Raw genomic sequence first — 24,955 nt, forward strand, 5'->3', positions numbered from 1 at the left:
CTTTCCAGCAAAGCAGCAGTAAGGATTTCTCACAGCGAGTACATGGGTTCTTCCAATAATTTGTATCACTAATTAATTATTTAACAAATAAATTATTATTATTATTATTATTATTATTATTATTATTATTATTATTATTATTATTATTATTATTATTATTATTATTATTATTAGTTCCACATTATTATTATTAGTTCCACATTGCTATGCCTGATGCACATTTACCAAAGATAAAATATCCTCATTCCCAGAGGTATGTTTGCATTTGTAATATTCATTTGTAGCAAATCCATGTGTCCTGTCATCAAATGTGTTATCATGGTAAGGAGCACAGGGCTTTGCACAAACATTTTTTTCCATCCTCTTTCTAGGAGCATTGGTAGACAAAAAAATTTCTCCCTGTCACACACTTCCTATTCTTGCTATTTCCTCAATGCTATGTACTAAATATAACAATAAAATAATTAAAAATAAATAAAACAATAAAAAAACAAAACATACTAAATGTACTGAATATAACAAAAAATAACAATAAATATAACAATTAAATAATTCAGCCACACTTTGATATTTAGGAAGCTCTCCTGTGCTGGAGGTCAGCATGAACAAAAGCCATTGAGAACTACATGAAGACATTTGGTCTGGTTTGCCCATCTCCCCATAACACTAAACAGAAATTCTTTTTTAATGTAAGTTGGTTTTCAGTTATGAGAAGATTTAAGAATTACAGAGACTTTGCCAATATAATGTAAAATCTTCTGCTGTTCAGAGGACACTGTATATATGTGGGGTGTGGTATAAAACCCAGCCTAGACAGCAGTGTAGGCAGATTAATATTTTTATTAGCTCTATACCTGTTTAATGAAATTCTTCAAAATGCTGAAATGTTTTTATTCATAAGGGTTTTTCTTATATATGCAATATGCTTTGCTATTCCTGAATTATTACAACATCTCTGGAGAAGGAAATGAGATAAATATTGCAAAATACAAAATATTTTTCAAATGCTAGAGTGCTGACCTTATAAAATGAAGATGCAACCTCGAGTCAGACAGCCAAGAGCTTTTTAGCACTTTAATGTAGCAGAACTCTACCAAAGGGGCAATTTTTTGCATTACTTTGCTATTGATGTGAATTCTGCAGCTGCGTGTGTGTATCCATATTCATTATTACTCGTGTTCCTCCTGGATTATGAGTGATCCAAAATAATCTGAATCTTCATTTTGAGGGGGTTTTTTTGTTGTTGTTGGGGTTTTATTTTGTTTTGGTTGGGGTTTTTTTGGTTTGTTTTTTTTTGTTTTGTTGTTTTGTTTTTTGTTTGTCTGTTGGTTTTGTTTTTTTTGTTGTTGTTGGGGTTTTGTTTTGTTTTGGTTGGGTTTTTTGTTTGTTTGGGGTTTTTTTTGTTTTGTTTTTTGTTTGTCTGTTGGTTTTGTTTTTGTTTTTTTATTTTGGTGGAAATAGACAGGAAGAATACTCAAGGCATCCATTATTTCTTTCCACAATTTGCTGGAAATGGCAGAAGGTATTAAAAAATGAAGGCAAGCATATCTCATGGTATTCAACTGATTGATAATGAAAGTACCATTACATTTTTCATGGTAGATTGTGTTTGTTTTCCAAAGAAATTAGAAACTGTGGCCCTTTGAGAATTGTGCTTTTAGTCTCTAGACGTTTATTGCTACAGCCTGTAGTAAATGTGATCACTGATGAAGTTTTCACATCCACTGTATTTATATGAGGAGGTTTATTGTGTAGGTAGCTTTTCTCTTTGGAAGTGTGTTGCTCCTGTAGAAATGCACCGTGCTGAAGCTTTCCATATTTATCAAAGGTCAGTAAATGAAAAGCAAAATCAGTCATTCCGTATCCTCATTTCAATTTGAAGAATCAAAGTGTGGCACAATTTATGCCACAGTTAGGAGTCTGAGGGAACATGACAGAAAACTGAGCTCATAAAGTGATCCTGAATTATTAATGCTGAGGAATATTCAGCAGAGGGAGTTGGATATTCTGAATTTCCTCCTCAAGGAGTCTTTGACTGTGCACTGCATATACTGGAAAACTGGGAAGATAAAGCTTCCTGTCCTGGCATCTAAAGTTAGATGCCTGTGAGCTGTCAGCATGAATACACTGTTGGGATAAATCCTACACTTGCTGTCAGGGTTTTCTGAAGTCATGTTCAAGTACAGTTATTGATCTGATTATTTGTTAACTCTTTGTAATCAACTGCAGGAAGCTCTGGAAAGGATTTGGACACATGATTAAAGGGTGGGAAAAGTAAAAGTTCTGCTTTCTTCAGGTAATGAAGAATATGTTGTTTCTCAAGAGTTTTAAATGAGGCAATGGTCATATTTTGGCAATTTGACATGAAGTGAAAAATCAGGAGATCCGGAGATAAATGCTCAGAAATGAAGTTGGAAAAAATAAAAAGTTTTCACAATTCTGGTATCCTTGATAGATCAGATGGGATCTTAAAGGAGAAATTCCAACAGAATGCAAAGCCTGAATTCTGTATCCTTTCAGAGCAAATTTCACACAGGAAGTATCTGACTTTTCTCCAAGAATTATGAACACAATTATTGCAGTAGTTTTTCCTCTGTGTAGTAATTTAGCATGGATCTAAGTAGTTGAATACCTGTCAAAATGTTTCATGTCTCAAATAAAAATGCTAAAATTCTGGAGGTAAGTAGAGATTCCAGATTTCAGGTTTCTGCCTTCCTTGGAAATGATCACTAATGAGGAAATGTAAAGGAATGGAGAAACATGTCTTTAGTAAAAATCTATGCATCTTAAATAATTGCTCATCAGCGATTAATAACAAGTTCACATATAATGAAATTTAATCATGCATCTTAACTCTTATATTCATGTGAACAAAACAAATAATAGAAGGCTTGTGGATTTTGTGAGTTTAGTGCAGTATTTGTTTTTCCCTGCATTTCCTGACATAGAAATGAATTTTATGGACTACAGCTAAAAGCTCTTCCTTTAGAAGATCAAGACAGAGAAACAATCTTTTTCTTCAGAGAGTACCATCCATCTTCCTCTTAAGGGCAGCTTAAATGAGAAAATTTAGTACTATGGCCACTATTTCTTGCACTTGCTTTGTGCTTGTAACCACTTTGTTTTGCTGTGAGAAAGGGAAGAGACAAATACAATTGAGGTAACAATGTCTGCAAATTTAGATTTTGATTTGCTAACAACCTCCTTAATGTTCAGATTTCAGTTATCTTGACAGGTATATTCATAGGGGATGAAATTCACATGCAGACAGCCCCAGGCTTATGCACCATATAAATCCTCTCTAAGCTTTTAAAATGTGCTTTAAGTGGGCCTAATTGATGTACAGGACCTGTACTGGCCCTTATACACATGGGAGAATTGCTTCCAGTTTTTAGGCTTGAAATAATTAACTATTGTACTTTCCTTTCATTGTTTTTGATCAGATTTCATTTTCCTAGTAAACTGCTTTCATGCTGCCTTCTGTTTAAAAACAAGCAGAGTGGAATATTTGAGATCACGAGATAGATATATATATATATATATATATATTAGATATAAACACAAATTAAATGTACATTGGAAAGGTCAGTGCTCAATAAAAATTCAAATCAGTTATTTGAATCTGATAAGGCACTGTGTGATCTGTGCAGTATGCACATGGGGATTCTGCAGAAAATCCTCTAAACACGATTATGGGAAAGTACACATTTTGTAAAGGACAGAATTCGTCACATCCCTGAACAATTCTTGAGGCATAGGTGGAGATTAGAATTACTATAGCAACTGATTATGTGTTTGCTGGTGAGTTAGTATTTGCTAGTACATTAAGCACAATACGCCATTTCTAACTAATACTTCATAATTTATAGTTATCGTACCATCAATTTTCGATCAAAATGTAGCACAACCGGTTTATTAACCTAATAATGCAAAATATAGTCTTGTGTCTAGTTTGACTTTTGCCCCATTTTGTCTAGCATCTTATAGAATTTTTTTTCTCCTTACAGATTAGCCAATTTCCTATCTACCTCCTGTTCGTTTGGAACAAGTAATATAAAAACCATCCAATTTTTTCTAAAGAGAGGACAATTACATGATATTCATCACAGAATTTTATCTTTACATATGTTTTGGGCCAATGTTCACAAGAGTGGAGGGTTTTTGTTTTTTAGGCATACAATTTTTTTTTTCCAAAGCTTCTGTTTCAAGGGTAAATAACCAAAATAGATTTTAGAGTGCTTTAATTAATCTTTTCAAATACATGTGTTTTTCTCAATTTGCTGCAGTCTGGCCCAGTTTGCTTTGGAAATGAATCAACCTAAATATGAAATAACTCTCTGTTAGTTTTCAGTGACAGAATTTACAACATGGCTGAAGTGATTATTAAGTGATTAATTTTAAATTCACACAGTTAATGAATTCAAATTAACCTTGAAAGTCTATAGGTAGGCAAGCTGTCTCTCGTATTATGCAGAAGAATTATGCCTACCAAGAACTGCAGTTATTTCCAAACTTCTCCTGAAAATCAGTCTGCTTGCCCCCATATTGTAAGTGCTGAAAATTTGAAGTTGTAATTTGAGAATGGTTTCATGTTGCAGTTACAATTTCTAATTAAGTGTGGTAGTCTCATGTACACTGGCAAGTATAAATCTGAGCTTTGGCCAAGCACTCTTTCTTCAAAGTATGTATAAATTGTCTTTAACCTATTTAAGTTGTTGAGTCTCTGTCTGTAAGGTAGAGAGGAACAGAAGAGGTGAGGGTATGTGCTCTGGCATGGAGACAAAACAAGGCATTCCTGTACTCTCTAACCCAGTAATCTCTCGATTTATGGCTTCTCTGTTGAGGGGAAGATAGCCTCGTTCAGTGATTGTTTTCTGATGTAAGTATTTCTCCACATGAAATTGGTTTGAACTATTATGTCTTGTGTGTTGTACAATATCATATGATATACTGTAGGAAATTACCTGATCTGCATTCAATCATGTAGGAACCAAAAAAAAATTTGTGGCATGGCTGTATTTAATCTGTCTAGGCTCATCTTTTAGGCAATCTGCATATCTGCACACATTCTTTTTAAATCTACTTATGTCATGATGGAAATACTTTTGCTACACAGTGGTATTCATGCTGTCAGTGTACATCCATGCACAGCAAAATTTCCCTCTTGGCTCATCTCTATTCATAAACAAATGTCACAAAGAAGTTAATACTCTGCAGTTTTATAGAAACTACTGCATCGTGCCTCAAACCAGCATTGGCAAAAGGTACATATTTTGCAAAACTCATTATTAGCATTATTTGTACTTTATAGTAACTTATAAAAATTTGGAAGAACTTTTTGTATAAAGGTACAAATAACTAAATATCAAGGACTCTGATAAGGTATATAATTTTTTTTGCCCAAAAAAGTCTGCTGAAAGCCAGCAATAAATTAGTACAGCCCTTTCAAAGATGTGTCTTTCATGAAAAAGTGGAGGAAGTGGACCAAGAGCATTACCTAATGTACCAGCACAAGCAGAAAAAGAAAGAAAATACAGATCAGAGGGGCAGCATGAAATCCTTGTTATTACAAAAGCTTGCAGTGCTGTGATGTGCATTTGCAAGGTAATTCCAGGAAAGATCCCCATTTTTCTGGGAGAGAAGCTGTCACCTAGCAGAGGCCTTTTTCTGCACTCTATTAAGATACATCCGGTCCAGCATGAAATACAAACTGGAAGTGATACAAAAATCCTCAGAACGGATGCCATGAAAGCTGAGAGATATCTAAGCCATGTTTCAGACAAATCACAAATTGACAATCAAATTGTGGTACTTTGCAAAATAAGAAGGAGCCATGACATTTTAGTTTTGCTTGAGGCGAGTAAATGCCATTTTAGAATTTGATGACTCCCTCATTCTATGGATTCGCATTTTATAGCAAAGACTCGGTATGTGGTTTTTCCTGTGCCTCACAAAAGGGTATTGACAGATTTCTGCTCATGCCTGTCTCCTGTACAAATTTAGAAAGATGCCCTTTAGGCTGTAGAGATTAATGGACATATCATAGATCAATGGGTGGTTTCCTGAGGCTTTATGCACAGTACACCACTGCATGTCTTAACATGTAATTTGCAGTGCATAAAGGGAGTTTACTTTGAAAGAGCTGTTAGTGGTCTAGCAGTTCCTTCAAAGATGGATATCTGGCATATTGTACATCCAAATGAGCAGTCAGTCTACACAGGGCTTAGCACTTTGGTTATAGGTAGGTAGAGAGGACCCTGGAGTGAAAGAGTATTAGAATTGTGAATAAAAATGTAATAAGGGTTGGTTAGATGGAAAAAAGGCAGCTTTTTAGGATAGAGAATACTGAAAGAAGAAAATATAAGGGTAAGGATAGAGAAACTATGAAAGAAAGATGCAAAAACTAGAAGAGGAAAACAGAGAAGAAAAATATCTGAGAAGAAGGAGAAAAGGCAATTTCTTACTGTTTGAAATAATGACTTGTGAGACAGACTGGAGTTCTGCCTCAAACACAGCTGGTATACGTAATGGGAAACCAAAAGAATATTATGCCAGACAGCTTTATCCAGCAAAGGGGTATAACCTGGGACATGGGATGAAATAGTGGTCCAAGACCCACAGATTGATTACCCTGACAGCTCTGCTGCACTTGCACAGCAGCTTGCTGGAGCTCTCCCCCATGTGCTGGCTAGTATTTGAACTAGAACTGTGAACCTGGTCTTATTGCACAGAGATCCACTACTGGGAACTGTGAGCCAAGTGTTACAGAGGCTTTCTTTAGCTCAGAAGGAACCAAACAACATTTGATAGAAAAAAATAGTACTTGACAGAGTCCAGATATGGGTTTTTTTGCTCATTTCCCCTCCTCCATCTCCACGCATCCATAAATCAGTGTGGTAATTGCCTCCATACAATCAGCTGAGAGAGAATGTGGTTGCTCACTGTTTCATAATTTGAGACGGTTACAAGCCATTTACTCATGTGCTTTAGGCATGATAGTGCAGTTGTAGCTCTTTTGTGCCTTGTACCCCTCAGTGAGTGGGGTGCAGGGTAAACATCTCCTGCCAGATTGTTTCAGATTCTTGTCCGAAGTGAGCTCCACCATGAGATACCGACCTGTGGCCTTTAGGGAAAGGTGGTTGGACACAAAATGTCTGTTTCACCACTGCTGCCTGGGCAAGCATCATTGTAAGGGCTGCACTAATCAAGTTTCTTCAAGTAACTCCGAAGGATTTCCTGTGCAGCTTCCTGAGCAGGTTTTTTGGTTGGTTGGGGCTTTTTGTTTAGTTTGGTCATTTGCTTGGGGTTTAGTTTGGTTTGGTTTTGTCTCCTGGTGGGCTCAAGGCTGTAAGCTTCAGTGACATCTTCAGCCACTGCGCTTGTGGCTTGGCCCAGAGACATGGCCACCCTTCCACAGCTCTCCTTACAAAGGGCTGGAGTTCTCACCATTGGAGAAAACATCCTTGCAACAGTTCTATTGTGTATTTTTATGTAGTTGGCACTAAGCAGAAGAAAAACCAGCTAATTCTTTAGGAACTGGGTTCCTGTGCATTGTGCCCTTTATTTTCTCTCTGGTAATGCTTTGTTTCTGTTTTTATACAAGAGATGTATTCAGCAGGTCTCTGAATGTGTTGCACTTCAGCTTAAATGAATTGTTCGTCCCTTATCTTGCCTATAGAAATATACCCTCATCCTGTCAAGATGTGGACCTCTAATGACCTAATCTAGAAATTCAATCCAAAACCTCATAATGAGGAAATTTGATGCAAAGTGCCTATTGGAGAGTATCTTTCATGCTCTCATATATCTCTAAACAAGCCCTGAGTGGCTGGGCCACATAACTATATCTAGGTACAATTTTGAAAAGCCTTACAATCTTTTGGAACAATAACATATAATTACAAAATGGTGGCTTGAGATCTCCCCTTTAAAAATTTTTACCTTGTGCCTGAACTGCCAAGGTACAAACATACCCATTAATCAAGGGGTACCACAAACCTGTCTTTCCTTGAAAAATGCTTGCTCAGTGAACATGCTACTTTCAATTACAAACAGAGTTCAAGCATGCCTTGGTCACTTGAAGTATTGCACACCATTTTCCACGCTGTGAAGAGGCACTGTGTTGTGTTACCTGAAAAAAATCTCTCCTTTACAACATTTCAGCTAACATTTCAGGCAGCGCTTTGGAGCCTGGGAGAGATTATTGCTCATGATTGCTATTCATAAAGTTCGTAGCTGGTCTCCGTTTTTTTTTCTGTAAAGAATGCTATTTTCCCCCTCCCCTTTCTTCCAGATTGTTTTATTTCCTAGGAAGCTCTGGAGCAATTTACGTGCCTTTTGGGTCATGCAAGAAATTTTGTAGCCAGCTGAGCAACTGGATGGAAGTTACATGTTCTCCAGCTTGAACACATGGTCTTGTTTAGCTGTCACATTTTAACTCTGTAGCCTACCAAGGATTTGTCATTCTTTTCAGAGCTATTGCTAATATTTTGAAGTTCTGCAGAATCTTCTTACGGAACTCTCGAAGCTCTTCACAAACATGGTAGTATTTAGCCTTCATATTAGTCTACTGAATAAAGAGATTAGTATTGTCATTTTACAGATGGAAAAGCTGAGACATGAGGAGGAGTAGGGCTAGTTGTCTAAATGAGATATCTGACATCAGGTAATAGAGTTCTTGTTCAGACATGCTGGTAACAAGTTATGCATGAGAATGTCACTAATTTCTGCAAATACTAATTCAGTTGCTGTTGTTGCTATTATTTTTTACAGGAGTTTTAGCCAACACTATAGACAAACTGAAATGACAGCTGGTAAAGCCAGACAAATATTGAAAGGTGACAACATGGTAGGATAAAGAAAAAAAACCCAAAGCACAAGAGAGGTGAGCCTGTAAGGCCCATGTGATCAAAAATGAACATGTTATCACTTTTATATTACAACAGACTTGTGAGGTGATCTGAGATACTGGTGAGTACGGAGAAGACATTTTGCACTGAAGATGTCAGTGCTACCAGTTCCGTCCTTCCTTCTGCAGCTTGTGAACACCCATGCACACTCATCTGACTTCTCCAAGCTTTGCTGACACCAGTAGTATTTAGATGTGTGTGGCTCAGATACTGGGGGACTTGTGTCATAGCAGAGGGAATCAATTAGAGGAAGGTGATACATGACTTGAACAGAGACCCATCAGTGCTTTACATTTTCCTGCCATTCTCTGTGGATGAAGGAGACCATGCAAAGCTGTAAGTCTCTGATTGAGACCAAAGTCTAAACTTGCATTTCTTGTACCTGCAATCTTGTATTCTCAGCTGCATGAGATAGGGAAAGTGAGTCATTTCTCATACCATCAGTAGCTGGTCAGAGGTTCATTGCTGGAGGAGAAGGTGATGCCAAGATCTTTTTCACAAATTACAGTGTCTCTAATGTACATTTCCCTTCAGTTTCTTGTTTCTCTTCCCATGCATGTTCTCTTTAATTAGCTTTCCTTTTGTTCCCTTGCTGCATTTCTTACCCTTCTTGTGTTTTCTGGCATTCTCCCAATGCAATCTGTATGCCTTTTAAAATAATTTTATAAATCCTTTGAACTAAACTGCTGATCTTAATCTCTTACTCTCCTGGTTATGCAGGGGTGGAGACAGTGTGTTCCTATCTGCAGTGACAGTCCACCCTGCCCTCTTTATCTGTAGAGGTGGTGAATTTAGGACAAAAAACCCCTAACAGCTACAAGATGTTTTAAAGCTCAGCCAGGAGAAAGAGACAATGTATATAAAATCTTTTTCTACTTACATTCCAGATTGGGCACCCTTTCTTTCCTTAAATCTCATAATATCAGAAGAGGAAAAAACATTGAAGAGGACAGTTCAAACTGAGAGAGTTAGCATTTTAAGTGGATGAGTTAGATAGATCAAGAGCCAAAATGAAAATTGCTGTTTATCCCATTTTTTTCATTTTATTGAAGTTATCATTCAAATCTTGGCAGAGACAACATCTGGAACAATATTCATTTTAATGTGACATAAATTATCATCATAAGGAATATGGCAGAATGAGCAGCAGCCAGAGAGAAATAACTTCTGAGATGGATAGCTAACATTTCTTGAGAATTCAGTCAATTAAGAAGTATGATTGCTTATTTGATCACATCAGTTAAATTACTGAAACAAATAGTAATGAAACAATATGAGATGCAGATGTGATGAAAAATATTTTGAGGCATTATTTCACAGATCTAAATCCTGAATAGTTTCCAGAGGCAGTTGTTCCACAGAAATAACAGGACATTTCTTGAGTGACAACAGAATACATAAAAGAAACAGGAAAATATGTTGTCAGTCTGGCACAAAAGTTTCTTAACTGTGCTTACTCTCTCTATATTTTATTTACAAAATACAGCAAGCCTGTTAAGCCTCCAAAATTATGTTTACTTTCATTTGGATTGCTAGAGCCAGACAGGTAGGCAAGACAGCACAAACACATGACCCAGACTCTGCATGAATCAAAAGCCATCCTAGAGCTACAATGAAATCTAGGTTTAGCTTTCCCAGAGACTTTATCTTGTAACATTGGACAAACTATTTCATTTGCCTGGGCCTCCATATCTTATCTGTGCAGAACAAAGACTGTCATGCCAGGCACTTTGCTGCTTAGTAGGATGAGGCTCATACATGAGTTGTGGGCATTGGTGAAAATCTCAATACTTGGGGGATAACCAAGAATTTTGCCAATGCAAAACAATCCAAAGAGAGAGAGAGCACATTTAAATTAGGCTGCAAAAATATTCAGCCAGGATATATTTATAAGAGTATGGGGTCATCAAAATTAACTCTGATCAGAGGTGTTAGGTCTGCAGATCTGTACTGATATCACCTCAGCTGGCTCAGAAAATGATGACTATTTTCTGGTGTTATTTGGTTAGACCAGAATAAGTCTCTTAGGGATAATTAGTAGTTTTGCATAGTAATCACAGAAAGCAATTTCTCCTGCTTTAGTTTGTAAGAGACCTCCCAGCATAAAATTTTTTCTAATAATGTTTTCCCATTGCTGGCAAAGCATTTTTATAATACTTTAATGATGTGCACCAGTGGTTTCCTCCAGGAAAACCTCCCTCCTAGTGCTGAGGAGCTGATCCCAAAATCCAAGTGAGAGGTCAAATCCAGGAAAAAATAGTAAAGTCTGATGCCAAAATTAAACTGTTCACTGATGCTTTGATCGTCTCCATGAGACACTGTGATGGGGAGATAAAATGGACAATAAACATTCCAGGGCAGTTGGAGTATATCAGGTAAAGGATTTAGTCTTCTACTCAAAAAAAAAAAAAAAGCATGGCTGCAGAAGGTATAATGGGAGTTGTGAAGTACTGAACTGATTTAAACTTACCTGGTCATCCATGATGGACAGGAAGTTGTTAAGAAAAAAAGAGAAGGGGAAAGAGAAAGAAAAACCACAAAGAATAACAGGTTAACATTATTATTATTATAATTTTAAAATGTAATATTAAAATGAAAGCCAGGCACTGGCCATTTTTATGAAGGTTTTCACAGGGACCCCCAAATATTTTACACAGGTTAATACACATATATTGGCCTTAAAAATTTCAAAGTTCCAACCAGACTGTTTTGAATACTCAGCATTCAAAACAATCACCTAGTCCAGTGTCACATGGCTGGACATTCCCACATTCTCCAAAAATAACCCCACAGCCTTGTTTGTTCCAGGCAAAACTCTTGCACAGGGCTCGTGCTCATTAAAAAATTGACCAAATTATGTATAAAGCTGCTTAAGATTACTTTCTATAAATAGAGTATTTCTTTGTAAGCACTACTTTAACCTCGAATTGCTGGGTCTGCAGCAGGAATTGCTAAGTGAAATTCCATGCAGATCAGACTGAATAGCATGAAGATATGTAAACTCCTAAATGAGTATAGTTAGTTTATCTGTCTTGTGCTCCTGATGCATGTGATTTCTTTGACTATTTCATAATTTTTAGCAGAAATAAAAATTGGTCCCTAGGTTTTTCCTAAAAATATTTATTATAGTTCTTGTGTGTAGAACACATTCAGCATCCCAGCCAAAGAATAGAAATAATATGTGAATTTGTTGACCAGTTTCACATCACTGACTAAAAAAAAAAATAGTAACTGGACAACATAAAACCAATTCCTAGGCTTCAGTTCAGTGAGCAGCTTTAATGAATGTACTCAAATAATGAGGAGATCAGAAATCAAGAACAAGTCAGAGAAAGAAGAGAAGGTTGAACTTACTGGGTGCTGTATTTGTGGTGTACATTTCTGTTGTGAGGCTGATATTCTTCTCTTTATATTTTCCTTACCACCATTACCTCTTTATCCCTTCTGTGTTGTTGGGACTCCTGAAACTGCTTTATGTCTTTTATGCTATCATATTTACTTGCACTGAAAGGTACTGAAAACCAGTTTACAGTTATGTATAGCCTCACCTTTTGCATATCATCTTAGTAAAGAGATTTGTAACATTTCCATTTCAAACCTTTATTTCAGGTTTTATAAATCCTCCTGCTTCTAATTACATCAGGCTGAAGACAGCAGTATAAATGTTAGCCCCACAGATTGGTCTGCAAGAAATGGTAGACATCTATTTTAAAATATGAGTCATCAGAAAAGGCAGTGATTTTGCATAATCTCTTTTTTTTTTAATACTAGGCTTTCATTCACAAGGGAACACAAAAGCTCTGACTGCTTACCTTGTAATTGGAGATCAGTTGAGTGGAATTAATGGAACTACATTATTAAGAAATAGAAGGAATTGGCTGAATTTTGTCAAGGGTTGTGGTTTTTACACTGTTCCTTACATGGAACACAAGAGATAGCTTCAAGAGATTCAGAGCTAATACATAGAATGAATCAAAAAATACTTTTCTTTATAAAGCATATGAATAGTGACTGCTTTGGGGGTTAATCAAGGCAAACCTTGAGGCTGAATTACCAAGAGGAGCAGTGGATTTCCTTAGAAACAGATACTGTTTTACATGGTATAGGCCATTTCTTTGCTGAGTAAAAATTGGTATCCTTCTATTTTGGGAATGAACTTTAGGAACTGCTGCTGCTTGGAGCAGCGAAGCACTGGTTCAAGCTACCTGAATACTGTGAAATAGCTTTCATTTGTGGTTCTGAATAGTTAGCCAGGTGGTGCCTTCTTTCTTTCACTGGTCACTTATGAAGTGTCCCAGGCACATCCCAGGATAAGGGTTGAGCCAGGGATTACCTGAGAGCATGTGACCCCTGCAATTCCATCAGACAGGATGGCTACCTGCAGACCAGGCACTGAGAGCTGGCCAGCGTGCTCACTGCTGTCTCTGCAAGGTTGAGATGATCAGGGAGCCAGCATGCAGGTGAGGGTGTCATGGCCCAGATGAGCAGAGAGCCAGACAGGTACAGTCCTGCCTGGGGGTGCACTGGTGCATGGTTGTTGGGCTGTCTGTCCCCAGTTTGATGGCAGTAACAGCAGGGGTACCATGGGGTCTGTCCTGGGACTCGTCCTGTTTAGCACCATTTTCAGTGACCTGGAGGAGGCAACATAAGGCACTTCTGTGGCGTTTGCAGGTGACACCATACTGGGGGGACTAGCTGACAGGCAGGAGGGCAGGCTGGAGGAACAGGCCAGCATGGATGCTGTTGGGCATAGATGGGAACAAAGCTGTGCTGCCTCATAAAAGCAGAGGATGTGATACAAAATGTACAGCTCTTTCTCAACCTCCTCCAGCTGTCTTGTTTACAGTGCAGCTTTACTTGTTTGTTGTATTTTGTTTAATCTCTCTTTGCAAGTGATCTACTGGGCATTGACCAGTGCCAAGGGCAAGGAAGCATCACGCTACAGAACTATGCTTACTTCAGCTTTCAGTATGTTACTGTTTCCCTTCTTGTCCCTCAGGCCTTCATAAATCTCATAAAATCCTTTTCAGATTGAAATCCTACTCTTCCCAAGCTGTAACATGTTTTACAGCATGCATTTCTCTATAGTTATCTTGGTCTCTTGTTGACAGTCTTTAGGTATCAGTTCCTTGGCTGGTAAATATCTTCCTTATTCTTAAATCTATCCACTTGCTTTTGTTCAGAGCAATGCATTGGGATAATAAATTGGCCCACAAGTGTCTGAAACTGCTTAGTTCTTTCTGTCACGCCAGTGTTTCATAATACTGAATCCTGGGAATGTCTTGAAGAAGCCAACAACATCTTCCCCACTTGCACATCTCCCAGAAGAGCTGCAAGCTGCCTGGATTTCTCTAGTAAACACACTCAATGGATGTCCTTCCATAAGCAGCGTTCCAGTAGTTCAATAGATTTATTCCAGAATATGAAAATAGACAGTTGTTTCAAATGCCAGTTTTAAGACTTGCAAAATGGAACTATGTACATGCATAAGATGAGAGCATAAATCAGCTCAGTAAAACAGCTTTGTAAATATTTATGAGCCAGGGCTCCTCATTTCACACATTTTACTCCTTCTCTATCCTCATCTTAAGTTTTCACTTGCTTTAGTTTATAGCTGGTAGATTGGGCTGAGGACCTGACGTTGCTAAATTGCTGCCTGTGTTCCCTGCTTTTGCATATACCACAATCCTAGACCTTCAGTGACTGCAGGTGAATGCATGATCTATAGAAAGAAACACATTTGCATGGAGGGGCATATTCTGAATTCTGATGGACCCACATTGTGTTGTGTGAAGTTTAGCAGGCACCACATTGATGAACTAAAGCACAGCTTGGAGTTTCCTGCTTGAGCTGCCACCCTTCATTTGGCTGCATGTGAGGCAGGACCCACGTTTCCTCTTTGTGTGGATATCAGAATGGGGCTGGTTATTCAGAAGGGTGAGGAAAGGAAGATTAAAAAAACAGTTGATAGGATGAAGGATAAAGGTGTGGAATGGCAGAGATGCAAAGCAGCTGTGAAAGAACAGTGGCACAAGAATCAGAGCTGTCAGGATGCAGCAGAAACGATCTAATGGGGCCTACAGAGATGGGTTATAATCTCATGCAAAAATCTTTGTCCCCCTATCACCTTCTCCTGTGGCCATGATCCTTCCCCAGGCATCCTGGCTTTTTGGTGGCACAGAGGAGAGGAAATGACATTTCACTCCTTCCTTTGCAGCAGTCACAGAGGAGAGCAGAAGGATGCAATCATACAGACATTTTCTTTCCAATTCTTACGAAGGTGTGCCTGTGCTCATTATTTCCATTTGTGTCCATATTAGTGCTGGAATTTCTATTACTCTTCATTAATTCACACCAAAATCTCTGCATTTTCTCCCTATTTCACTAGTATCAGATAGCACCATATTGATACAATAATCAGAAACAAATTCTAAAAATAAACCTACTGATAATTTCCTAGTGTTTGTTTGACCAGACCCTTGAAGTTCCTGACTGGTCAGTGGACTGAGATAAGTGCTATCATTTTTCTTCTCTCTTGTCTGCTGGCTTTTCAGCCTTTTTGAACTGCAACCCACAAGGGGGCTGCGCAGGAGGTGCTTGTGGCAATTCAGGATGGATTATTCTCATTGAGGAATTGGCTTCTGCTGTTTCATGAGAGGCTTTGGCAGATCAAAAGCAGTTGCTGCTGAGATCCTGCCAGGCATGCTTTCCATGTATTTCTGTATGTCTTCACTGAAACTGCGTGGGATCAATAGAATAGGGGAATTTGGGTATGAAAACATTTTTCATTATGTTTACACATCCTAATTAGAGACTTATAAGGACAGCCAGATATGCTGCCATTTAAACAATTGCTTGTATTTAATTGTGTTTGCATTTTTATTGGGGAAATATAACAGAGAAATATAACTTATTAATTTACATGCAGACTTATCAGAAGATTTCTGTACATTGTACAAATGTACATCATTTAATGTATTAGCATGCATTTAATCATATTCCTGCAAATTTAAGTGTCTTCTTGACTGCAGTGGCATCATTCATTAACAGTTACCCTGAACTCTGATGATCATAGGTTTGGCATAAACACAAAAAATATTTTATTCAAAAAGTAGACTTTAGAAAGCTTATTGGCAATTCTTCCTGAAGTTGTGACTCATTTTGTATTTTTAGACACTGCTCAAGCACAACTGCTGGTGTACTTGAGGAAAAAAAATGCTCTTTGATCAAGTAGGATATTTGTCTCTGGTGAGCTGTGCTTAAGGCTTTTATTCTTTAATTTGCATAGTCTGTAGTCACTGGCATTCCCCAGGGATCAATACTGGGCCCATTCTTATCCAACTTGTTTATCCGTGGCACAGGAGGCCCCTCAGCCATTTGCTGTGACACTGAACTGGGGGAGTGGCCGATCACCTGAAGGCTCTGCTGCCATTCCATGGGACCCTGAGAGGCTGGAGAATTGGGCAGAGAGCAGCACAGTGGGGCATGTGCAGGGTCCTGCACCTGGGGAGGAAAACCCCAAGCGCCAGCACAGAATGGGGACTGACCTACTGGAGAGAGCTCTGTGGAGAAGGACCTGGGGTTCCTGGTGGATGACAAGTTGTCCATGAGCCAGCAGTGCCCTTATGGACAGAAGGGCCAATGGTGTCCTGGGAACATCGGGAAGAGTGGCCAGCAGGCTGGGGGAGATGATTCAGCCCTGGTGAGGCCACCTCTGAAATGCTGTGTCCAGTTCTGGGCTCCTCAACACAAGAAACAAAAGGAGATATTGGAGAGGGTCCAATTGTAAGTAACTTAACTTCCAAGTGTGTCCCTTCACCTCATGTTTCCTGATGGCCAGCTCCAGGCAAGTTGCATCCATGGCTTTCTGCAGCCCCCAAGTTGCTTTTTCAAGATATCACGTTCTGCACATCCAGAACATGGGGCTGGGATACAATCCACATATGATGAGCCAAGGGTCAGTGGAATTTTAAAATGTGAATTAGCCACCATGAACATTTCAAGAGCATCTTGGAAGCAATTAATGATAATACCACTCTCCATCTACTTCCTAGGAAAAAGAGAGGGTCGTTCTGTTTTTTTTTAACAGAACCTCTGTTTCTTTGAAATTAACTAAGAACAGGAATGAATCCTCATACTAGCAGATACCTTGTGTAGATGAACAAGTCAAGTCTGAGATGTTTCATTGAATGTGCAGAAACAGTTATTTTTATGCAACAGGGAGCAGCATACAAACCCTCAGAGGCAGTGGTCATGATGTTACGTGCCTGCTTTCACTGCAGTCCCCCTCCTTCATCCTGGACAGTCGAGGACTGGGTTCCCTGATGAAGCTTCCTCTTAAAATTATGCCTCTCCAGAGACCAGAGATTGTCAAGGACCTCTGTTTGCAACACTAACTGCAGTAAATGCTATTGTATTATCCAACAGTAGCAAATTAAATAATCCCACTCCCGTCACTTTCTAACAGGATAAAGTTAAAAGCATTCCTCTGGGATGGAGAGTAATAATTTGATAATTCCCCTCAGTATTTCATGCTTCTCAGTATTGCAGCTAATTTTCTCTGAGTACCTTATTAACATTCACAATGACTTTGCAGTCCCACCCTAATAGCTCTCCGCAGAGGCAGTGACTGTGAAGGTGAGAGCTGACAGTGACATGTTTTCCTCCTTTTTCCTCTACAGATTGTATTATCCTGGTTTCCATCCACTGAGGGCTGTCCAGCTGATGCGAGTGGGCAAGCTGCAGTACAGTCAAGGCATGGTTCCTCAGGCACTGGAAACCTTGAAACAGGTCAGTATGGTGAAATATTTTTTCTCTATCCCTCTCTCATGCTTTCCCCAAAACTGCTGTGTGATTCCCCCCTTATACCTTTGAATACTCCTCACCACTTCTTCCACCAGTGGTGCTCCCCAGGCTGCAGCAGGGTGTGGTGATGGGTCACTGTTGCTCAGCACAGCATTTCAGGCACTGACATTCTCTAGCATCAGTCACAGCTAATTACAGTTTGATAGCTCAGAGGTGCCTGGATGAAAAATTGCTATTAGATCTGAAGAGATAAAATTATCTCAGTGCTTCATATGTTCCTTATTTCTATAGCAAAGTGATTCTGAGAGCACTGAAAGTAAGGAACAGGAGAAGAGCTGCAGTTTCTATCCTCCTTATTCCTTGTTGGGTTCTGTGATTTCAGGGTGGAAAACTTGTCTTTAATGTGTGTATTTTATTGTGAGCCACACTGAAATCAACAGGCATGTCCCTTGATCCCTCATGTTTCTTATCATTCATCATCTTTGATCTGGTTTTGCAGCTGTGCTTTGTTAGTTACATTTCAGCTTTAAGCCATCCCTCTTGTACCTGAGCTCACTTTTATATTCATTTCCTTGTACCTCAGGCTCTTATTTGTCCTGCTGTTATATTGCTGTTAGTGTCATCTTAAGTATATAAAATAATCCCTTTCCATGTGCAAGATGTCCTCAGGATGTAGAATCTTGCCTCCCATCTCAAGCCCTCAATCACTGCTGGGGTGCTTTGCTCCCCCTGGAAGATGTGCTGCCTCTAGTTTCCTTCAAAAAGGTCTTTTTCCCTTATGTTATGGATTGTCCTGTGATCGCTTGCCCTGAAGACTCTACATGCTCCATGTGGTTCCCTGTCCTGGCTCTTGGCTCACTTCCAGTTCCTGACACAGCTCCTCGTTGCCTTTGCTGGGTGCTGCCAAAAGTCCCCTGGCCCAGCTACTTGCCTGTGTCTGCTGGGCACAGCAGGCCCAGTTCTGGCACCAGTGTTGGAAAGAAGTGAAGAATTTGGCTCTACATTCCCTTCTATTAATGTCCATGCTATATGAAGTGCTTTGTGGCAACTGCTGGGGGTAGAAGGGGATGCGTGTCTCCACTGGAGTTGAGGGAAGGGTGCTTTTCCCCTCCTGCCCAGGTCCCCTGTAAAGATAATATCAGTTATGACTCTCTAGGTATTAGTATTTTGTACTTACCTTTTCTTCAACCAACATATCTCTGTGGTTTTAACATCTGAATAATGATGCAAGCTGAATACTTTTCATATGTTGAAGAAATAAATTAGTATTTAATATGATGCTACTCTTGCTAAATCTTGGTATAATTTAAATCTTCACTTGACATATTTTACTTAAATTATAGCCAATTCTGATCATTATAAAGCAGACAGAAGAAGAGTAATCAATTCTATTTTTATGTATTATTCAGAAGTATGTCATATATCTGTCATGTGCCAGGTAATCCCTCTGGCGTTTTCCCCAAAATATTGATAATTTCCAAATATTCAGACTTTGCCTTTTAGCAATGGAATGAGACTCCAGTCAGAGGAGCTTCTATTTTCATTGACACTGCTACAATAATATCAACAGGCATTGTTCTAATTGCATTTCTAATGTGATACTGCATTAGATGAAACTGGAGCGAATTCCCCTGGAGACAAAGGAATGCTGCTGGTCAGTGAAGGTGGACATTGCAATGGGGATTCATGTGTTTTTGGCGAAGAAGCTGACCACTGCAAACCAGATGGCTACACTATGATCCTTTGGAAACTGAGCAATGCCTAACACAGAAACCTTTTCTAGGCTGTGACCTCCTCTTTTTCTGCAAAGGGACATTAAGGTGCTGCTTGCCCTTCTGTGTCATACTTCAGTGAGCCTCTAACAGAGGCTCCAAGCCACTGGTGCTCCACAAGGACACAGCAAGTGCTTTACAACTGAGGTATAGCATCCTGTCGTGGCTTTGCCTATTCCCTATTCAGCCTCCCCTTTTTCACCCAAGTGTGGGACAAGGCGAGACTGAGCTCCCACTCCCTGGGAGCTCAGCTGAGAGGAGGAAGAACTTCTTGTCATCCTGTTTCTCCATGTAACTTCTTCAGATGAGATCTGCAACTGATTCACTTCCTTGCTTTCTATACCAGAACAAATTAGAGGAAGATATAATTCCCAGTTTGTTGTGACTAAAGGATGTGATTCTCAATATTACTCAGATAATGTCCTAGAGTTATATGAGAACACAATTTGCTCCTTTGTGGTTAGATGTGTCAACAGAGCATGCCACATGCTCAGAGCAGAAAGTCGATTACCTTCTCTGCTTCATTACTCTTCTTAATACACTCTGACACTGAATAGCAGCACCCTGTTGGAACCCTCGTCAGACTAATTTCACTGTGGCATTAGGAAGAAGGATATGGAAGGTGCAGAGGAATTGGGATCTGAGTGGAATTCACCTCACATATAAATCCTGTTTAATCAGGCACAGCCTCAGAGCTGCTGGGGATTGACAGCCTTTCTGCAGCAGATACATGGTCTGTTAAGACCAGTAGATCTCACTTGGCTCTGCAGCCCAGCCCTCACTGCTGCTCTCTGTGCCACAAAAAAATGAATCACTATCCTAACCACCTTGCTCTTAGGGCCCTATGGGTTTAGCTCTCTGCCCTGCACCCCTGAAGAAGGCTTAAATAATGTGGAGGGCTTTAAGTTGCCCATCAGAAAGAAATCACCCGCTAAAATTATATTAGGCCCTGCAGAATCTTATTTGCTAGATTTTGAAATAGAAGTTTTACAGAGAGGCAATACTCCTCTGGAGTGATAACTGAAGGTAGTATTTTACAACCAACATATTATTTTTAAATTTTATACATATATGAAAGATCTAATAGCGGATAGATTGAGTTATAGATCTGGAAAGCTTTTGTCAGCAAAAGACAGGAACTGGAGCCCAATCTGAAAAACAATTCGAAGTGCCTGACATGGCATGGTCATGGGAGTACTTTTGTCCTCCATGAGCTGATGGGTACAGCTGTCTTGTCTCATAAACATCTACAACAGGTACTGTATGACTTCCCTTCTTATATAATTCCCTGTTGTGGAGGCAAAAAGCACAGAAATGGGGTAAAATCCTTCCCAGGTCTCACAGGAACACTGAAGAAGTCCCTTCTCTAGGCGTTTGCATCAAACACTGAGTTGTTTACCAGCTGTCATTGGTAGTATTCCTGTGCCTGCTTTAACAACCTGTACTCTTCAATCAAGAGAGATGGAAAACCACAGATACTCCCTCTGAAATACTAGCCTACACTTCCTGCCACGCTGGCAGATGGCCATTTGCTTCTCCTTTCCCTGTGACAGAGCTGGGCCATCCTGCACCTGCCCACGGTTCCTCAGAGCCATGGCCATGGGCATCCTGTTCCATCCCTGTGCAAATCAGCCACAAACACATGCACTGCTCCTCGTTTACATTCATGGAGCAGCAGCCTTGCCTCTGCTCTAATGGGGTTTATATTCTTCAGGGTGTGGCTGGTGACACCGTGGCCTGTGTTGCCATTGTAGCTTTTCATAATTAGATTTTTTCATTTGGCTGGGAGGGAGACCACACAGACCACACGAATCTGCCCAGCCTCCGCTCTGCTGGTGAGCTGTGGGATTGAGATCAGGGCAGTGGGCAGAGAGCCCATGTGTTCCTGCTTCTGTCCAGTAAAACTATTCATTGCACTGGAGCTGAAATGATTCCTTTTTGCACTGACCTTTGCCAAAAGAGCTATATAGCCTAATACCAGTTGAATTTAGGGATTACTCATCGCTGTTCTAACTTTGATGAAGCTGGTTCTGACTCATGCAGCAGTGCATGACAGAGTACATTGCATAAGAATTATTTCCTGAAAGGAAACAAAAGGATAATGGCTGAGTGCTTTTGTCCACCATACTTATGAAAGAAGTGGAAAGAAAATGTTAGAGGTGGGAGAAAGGCAGCAATGGTAGCATTAACTCAATATTAGGTTTGATATTAAGGATTGTTGGTTTTTAATGGAGGTATATCTATACAGACATCTCTGGCTGTGCATCTCGGTGTCATGGTCCAAGTCCATCACAATGAACCTGACCACTATCCTGTAGTGGGGCTGAAAATCCAGGTCAGCTGCCCCAGGACTGTCACTCAGATGTATCCAGATGCACAGCTCTTAGCATACATCATTCACAAGAAATCCATCAGCTTTCTAGGACAGGGCATGCAAGCACTGTGCACCAATATGTCAGGATCCAGGGCCAATTCACCCAGCCACTTAGCTCTAGGCTGATCCTGTCCCCTTCTAGTTAGTCTGGGTGCAGCTGCATGTTACAAAAATTTCGTATTTCTGATTTTGTTTCACATTTCTTTGCCATTTCTAAAAGCAATGAAAGTTTTTCCATTGTTCTTTTTAACTGTGTAAATTACATCATTTAGTAGTATCATTTAGCAGTTTTTCAGTATGCTTCAAAAATGTATACAGTTTTTAGAGCTCCTTGCTCACTGTGATTTGTTTTGACTGATATTTCAACTTGTTCTTTCAATCTTGTGCTGCCTCCCTCTTTTAAGAATTAGCAAATTTGATGCAAAAATAAACTGTGCTGGAATTTCCATATGCCTGCCAGTCTTCATAATTTGGAAGTAGACTTTCATTCATTCCACAAAAGTATATATTTACTTTTGTCTATCCAATTTAAATGAGGCCTCTTCCTCAACATTTCTTCCCCAAGAAGAAATGCTGAAATTCAAAGCCAATTAACTGAATTTTGTCAGCTACTGGACAGGGTACCCTTTGAAACATAGGCTGCATTTAGTTTTTTGCAATTCTTCAGTTTAGAATGATGAAAAATCTCCGATCTTTTCTCCTGCCAGTACACTACTAGCTCCCTTGCTCTATCTTCAGAAGTGCTGAATCAGCTTCCATCTAGGACTTCCCTCCTTGCAGGAGGAATTTAATAGAGAAAGAAGCAGAAATGCCATATGAAAAGTGATGATCTAAACAGAACCTGGGCAAAGAGCATTGCAGACATACATGTGGCAGGAAATCAGCAGTACTACAGGCAATAATAGCAAGCATAAATTAGCCCAGCAGTGGAAGATGACAAACATACAGAGAAAATAGTCCCTGGCAAAAGCAGCAAAGACCCATTCCCCTGCATGTCCTTTAGTGAGACTATTAATGTGCTCATTTGTTCAATGCTATGTATAGTTTCTCCTAATAAAGGTACTTTATTCCATCGGTTAAGCATTAATCAATTTCTATTTTTACAGGACTTTCATGAACATCACAGTCATCTTTTAAATAATGTATCAAAACCTTGGGTGCTGTAGTTGACCAATCTTGAAACAGCCTTCATGTCTCAGTGCAAAATTATCTCTCTCTGTTGTTCCATACACCCAGTTGTGCAACATATTTGTGGGGTTTAACACCTAGGAATAAAGTGTCAATGCCTCCTTCTTTGTCAAGGACAAATCACCGTGCACTTTAGGATGCTTCATTCCTATTTCAGCCATGCCATGCATTCAAGTCCCCAGGTGCCAGCCACTTGAGGACCAGTTCTAGCACCCCACCCTGCTCCAGGGTCCAGCCCCTTTGCATGGTCTGCACAATGACTAACGTGCCCCTTTTTGTTCTTTCCTACAGGCCTATAATATTATGAAGGTGACCCATGGGACAGATCACAGCCTGATGAAAGTCTTGATGGAGTTAAAGGAAGAGTATGAGGCCATGATGAGAATACAGTGAAGATAATCTCTAGTCTGGAAAACAAAATATTCAAGGACAAAGATGTTGTTTTTTATTTAATTGTGAAGGTTCTCAATGGTTTTAGTGTCTTTTTTATAAGTCCTATTTGCTTTACAAAAAGGTTTCATATTAGTTTTGCTGTATGGTCTGAATTGAGTGGGTGTTTGGTACAATTCCTGTAATTTTCAGAGGGTTTTTTGTATCATCAATCATCAGTCCTATTGACAATAACTAAAAACCTAATTATTTGATTCTAAGTATTGGCAAAATGCATACAGAGTCTTCATCAGTTACAAAGTGATCTAATTCCACTGATATCAGCAGTCATTTTTGAATTACTTTTATGAATTGCTGGCGTCCGTTTATGCCAGCAATTAGGAATCTCTTGTCAGACACATTATAAATTAAGAGAATATACTTTTTTCCCTTTGCCTTGCCCTTTGGTATGGTTTCTGAAAACCTGATCCAGTGCTCTTTGACATCAAATAAGTTTCCTGATGTTTTATATGAGTTTTTCTTCCCTCCCAATAGATCTGCAGGGCTTTGTCTGTCTTCTTCTTCCATTTCATAGCTTATAATATTGAATATTAAAATGGATTAAATAAAAAATTTTGTCATGGGTGGAAATTGCTTACTCTGCTTTTCCCCATTTTGCCATCTTCAAGAGTTTCTCATTTCATTACAGTTTTAAAAACTGATATTTGGACCTGTGAGTTTTCAGTGCTATGGCTTCTAGAGCTTTCAAAATCTGTGGATTTTGAATGTCACATCCCCAAAAAGAGAAGGCCAGAGACCTACAGATGAACACGTCATCCCTGGGGAAGACAAGGATGTCTTGGAAAGAACGGGCACACTATTTCCCCATGCGGATCAGCAAGAGACTTGTTCTTGCCAGAGCTGTTTACTACCATTTTTTAACACAGAAATAAATATTAACAAAAGCCAGTATTTATGAGGGACATTGAAACTTAAATAATTTAAGGCCTTTGAAAGTATTGCTTCAGGTGTGTCACTCCTTTAACAATTTATTGCTGCTACTCCAGCCATGACTGTTACTTCATTAATCCATCGCTGTTGTAAAGTCAGGCTTTTTTCACACCAGTAACCTGACACCATTAATTATTACAAGATGAGAACACATTTAAAAAGAAAATGAACACTCTGGGCGTAATTTACAGCCATGGCACACGAATGCCAGGGCTGAGGAAGATATCTCCTTTCAAGACGTTTGAATTTGTTCCAGCGTTTGGAGCGTTCACTTGCCCGGCAGTAATGTGCAGGCAATAACCTCTGAAATGCAGTGCATTTCTGGAGTACCTAGCATGGCTTGCTGCCAGAGGCCAGGTCATATCAGCCACCCAAGAAGTGCAGTAATCCTCACAGAAATTCACTGCTTGGCTGGGTCTTCCTGCTATTAGAAAAAGGAAATTGTCTGGGGGAAAAGGTCAGACCTTTGCATTTATTGGGAGTTTTGACAAATTACTGATGGACAACCAGACTTCAAAGTCTATTTT

General features: G+C 39.4%; 1 protein-coding gene across 1 annotated transcript in view; it reads left to right on the forward strand.

Annotated features, from left to right (window-relative positions):
• SMYD3 (SET and MYND domain containing 3) overlaps positions 1-24,040 on the forward strand; it is a 385,175-nt gene extending 361,135 nt beyond the window's left edge. The window contains exons 11-12 of the mRNA XM_039697893.1: positions 17,591-17,699; positions 23,340-24,040. Of these exons, the coding sequence (XP_039553827.1) occupies positions 17,591-17,699; positions 23,340-23,441 (211 nt within the window). The 3' untranslated portion in view covers positions 23,442-24,040. The remainder of the gene's footprint in view (positions 1-17,590; positions 17,700-23,339) is intronic.
• Positions 24,041-24,955: the final 915 nt, after the last annotated feature.

The sequence above is a fragment of the Passer montanus genome, unplaced genomic scaffold (genome assembly GCF_014805655.1).
Source record: "Passer montanus isolate IOZ18808 unplaced genomic scaffold, ASM1480565v1 scaffold12, whole genome shotgun sequence".
Lineage (NCBI taxonomy): Eukaryota > Metazoa > Chordata > Aves > Passeriformes > Passeridae > Passer > Passer montanus.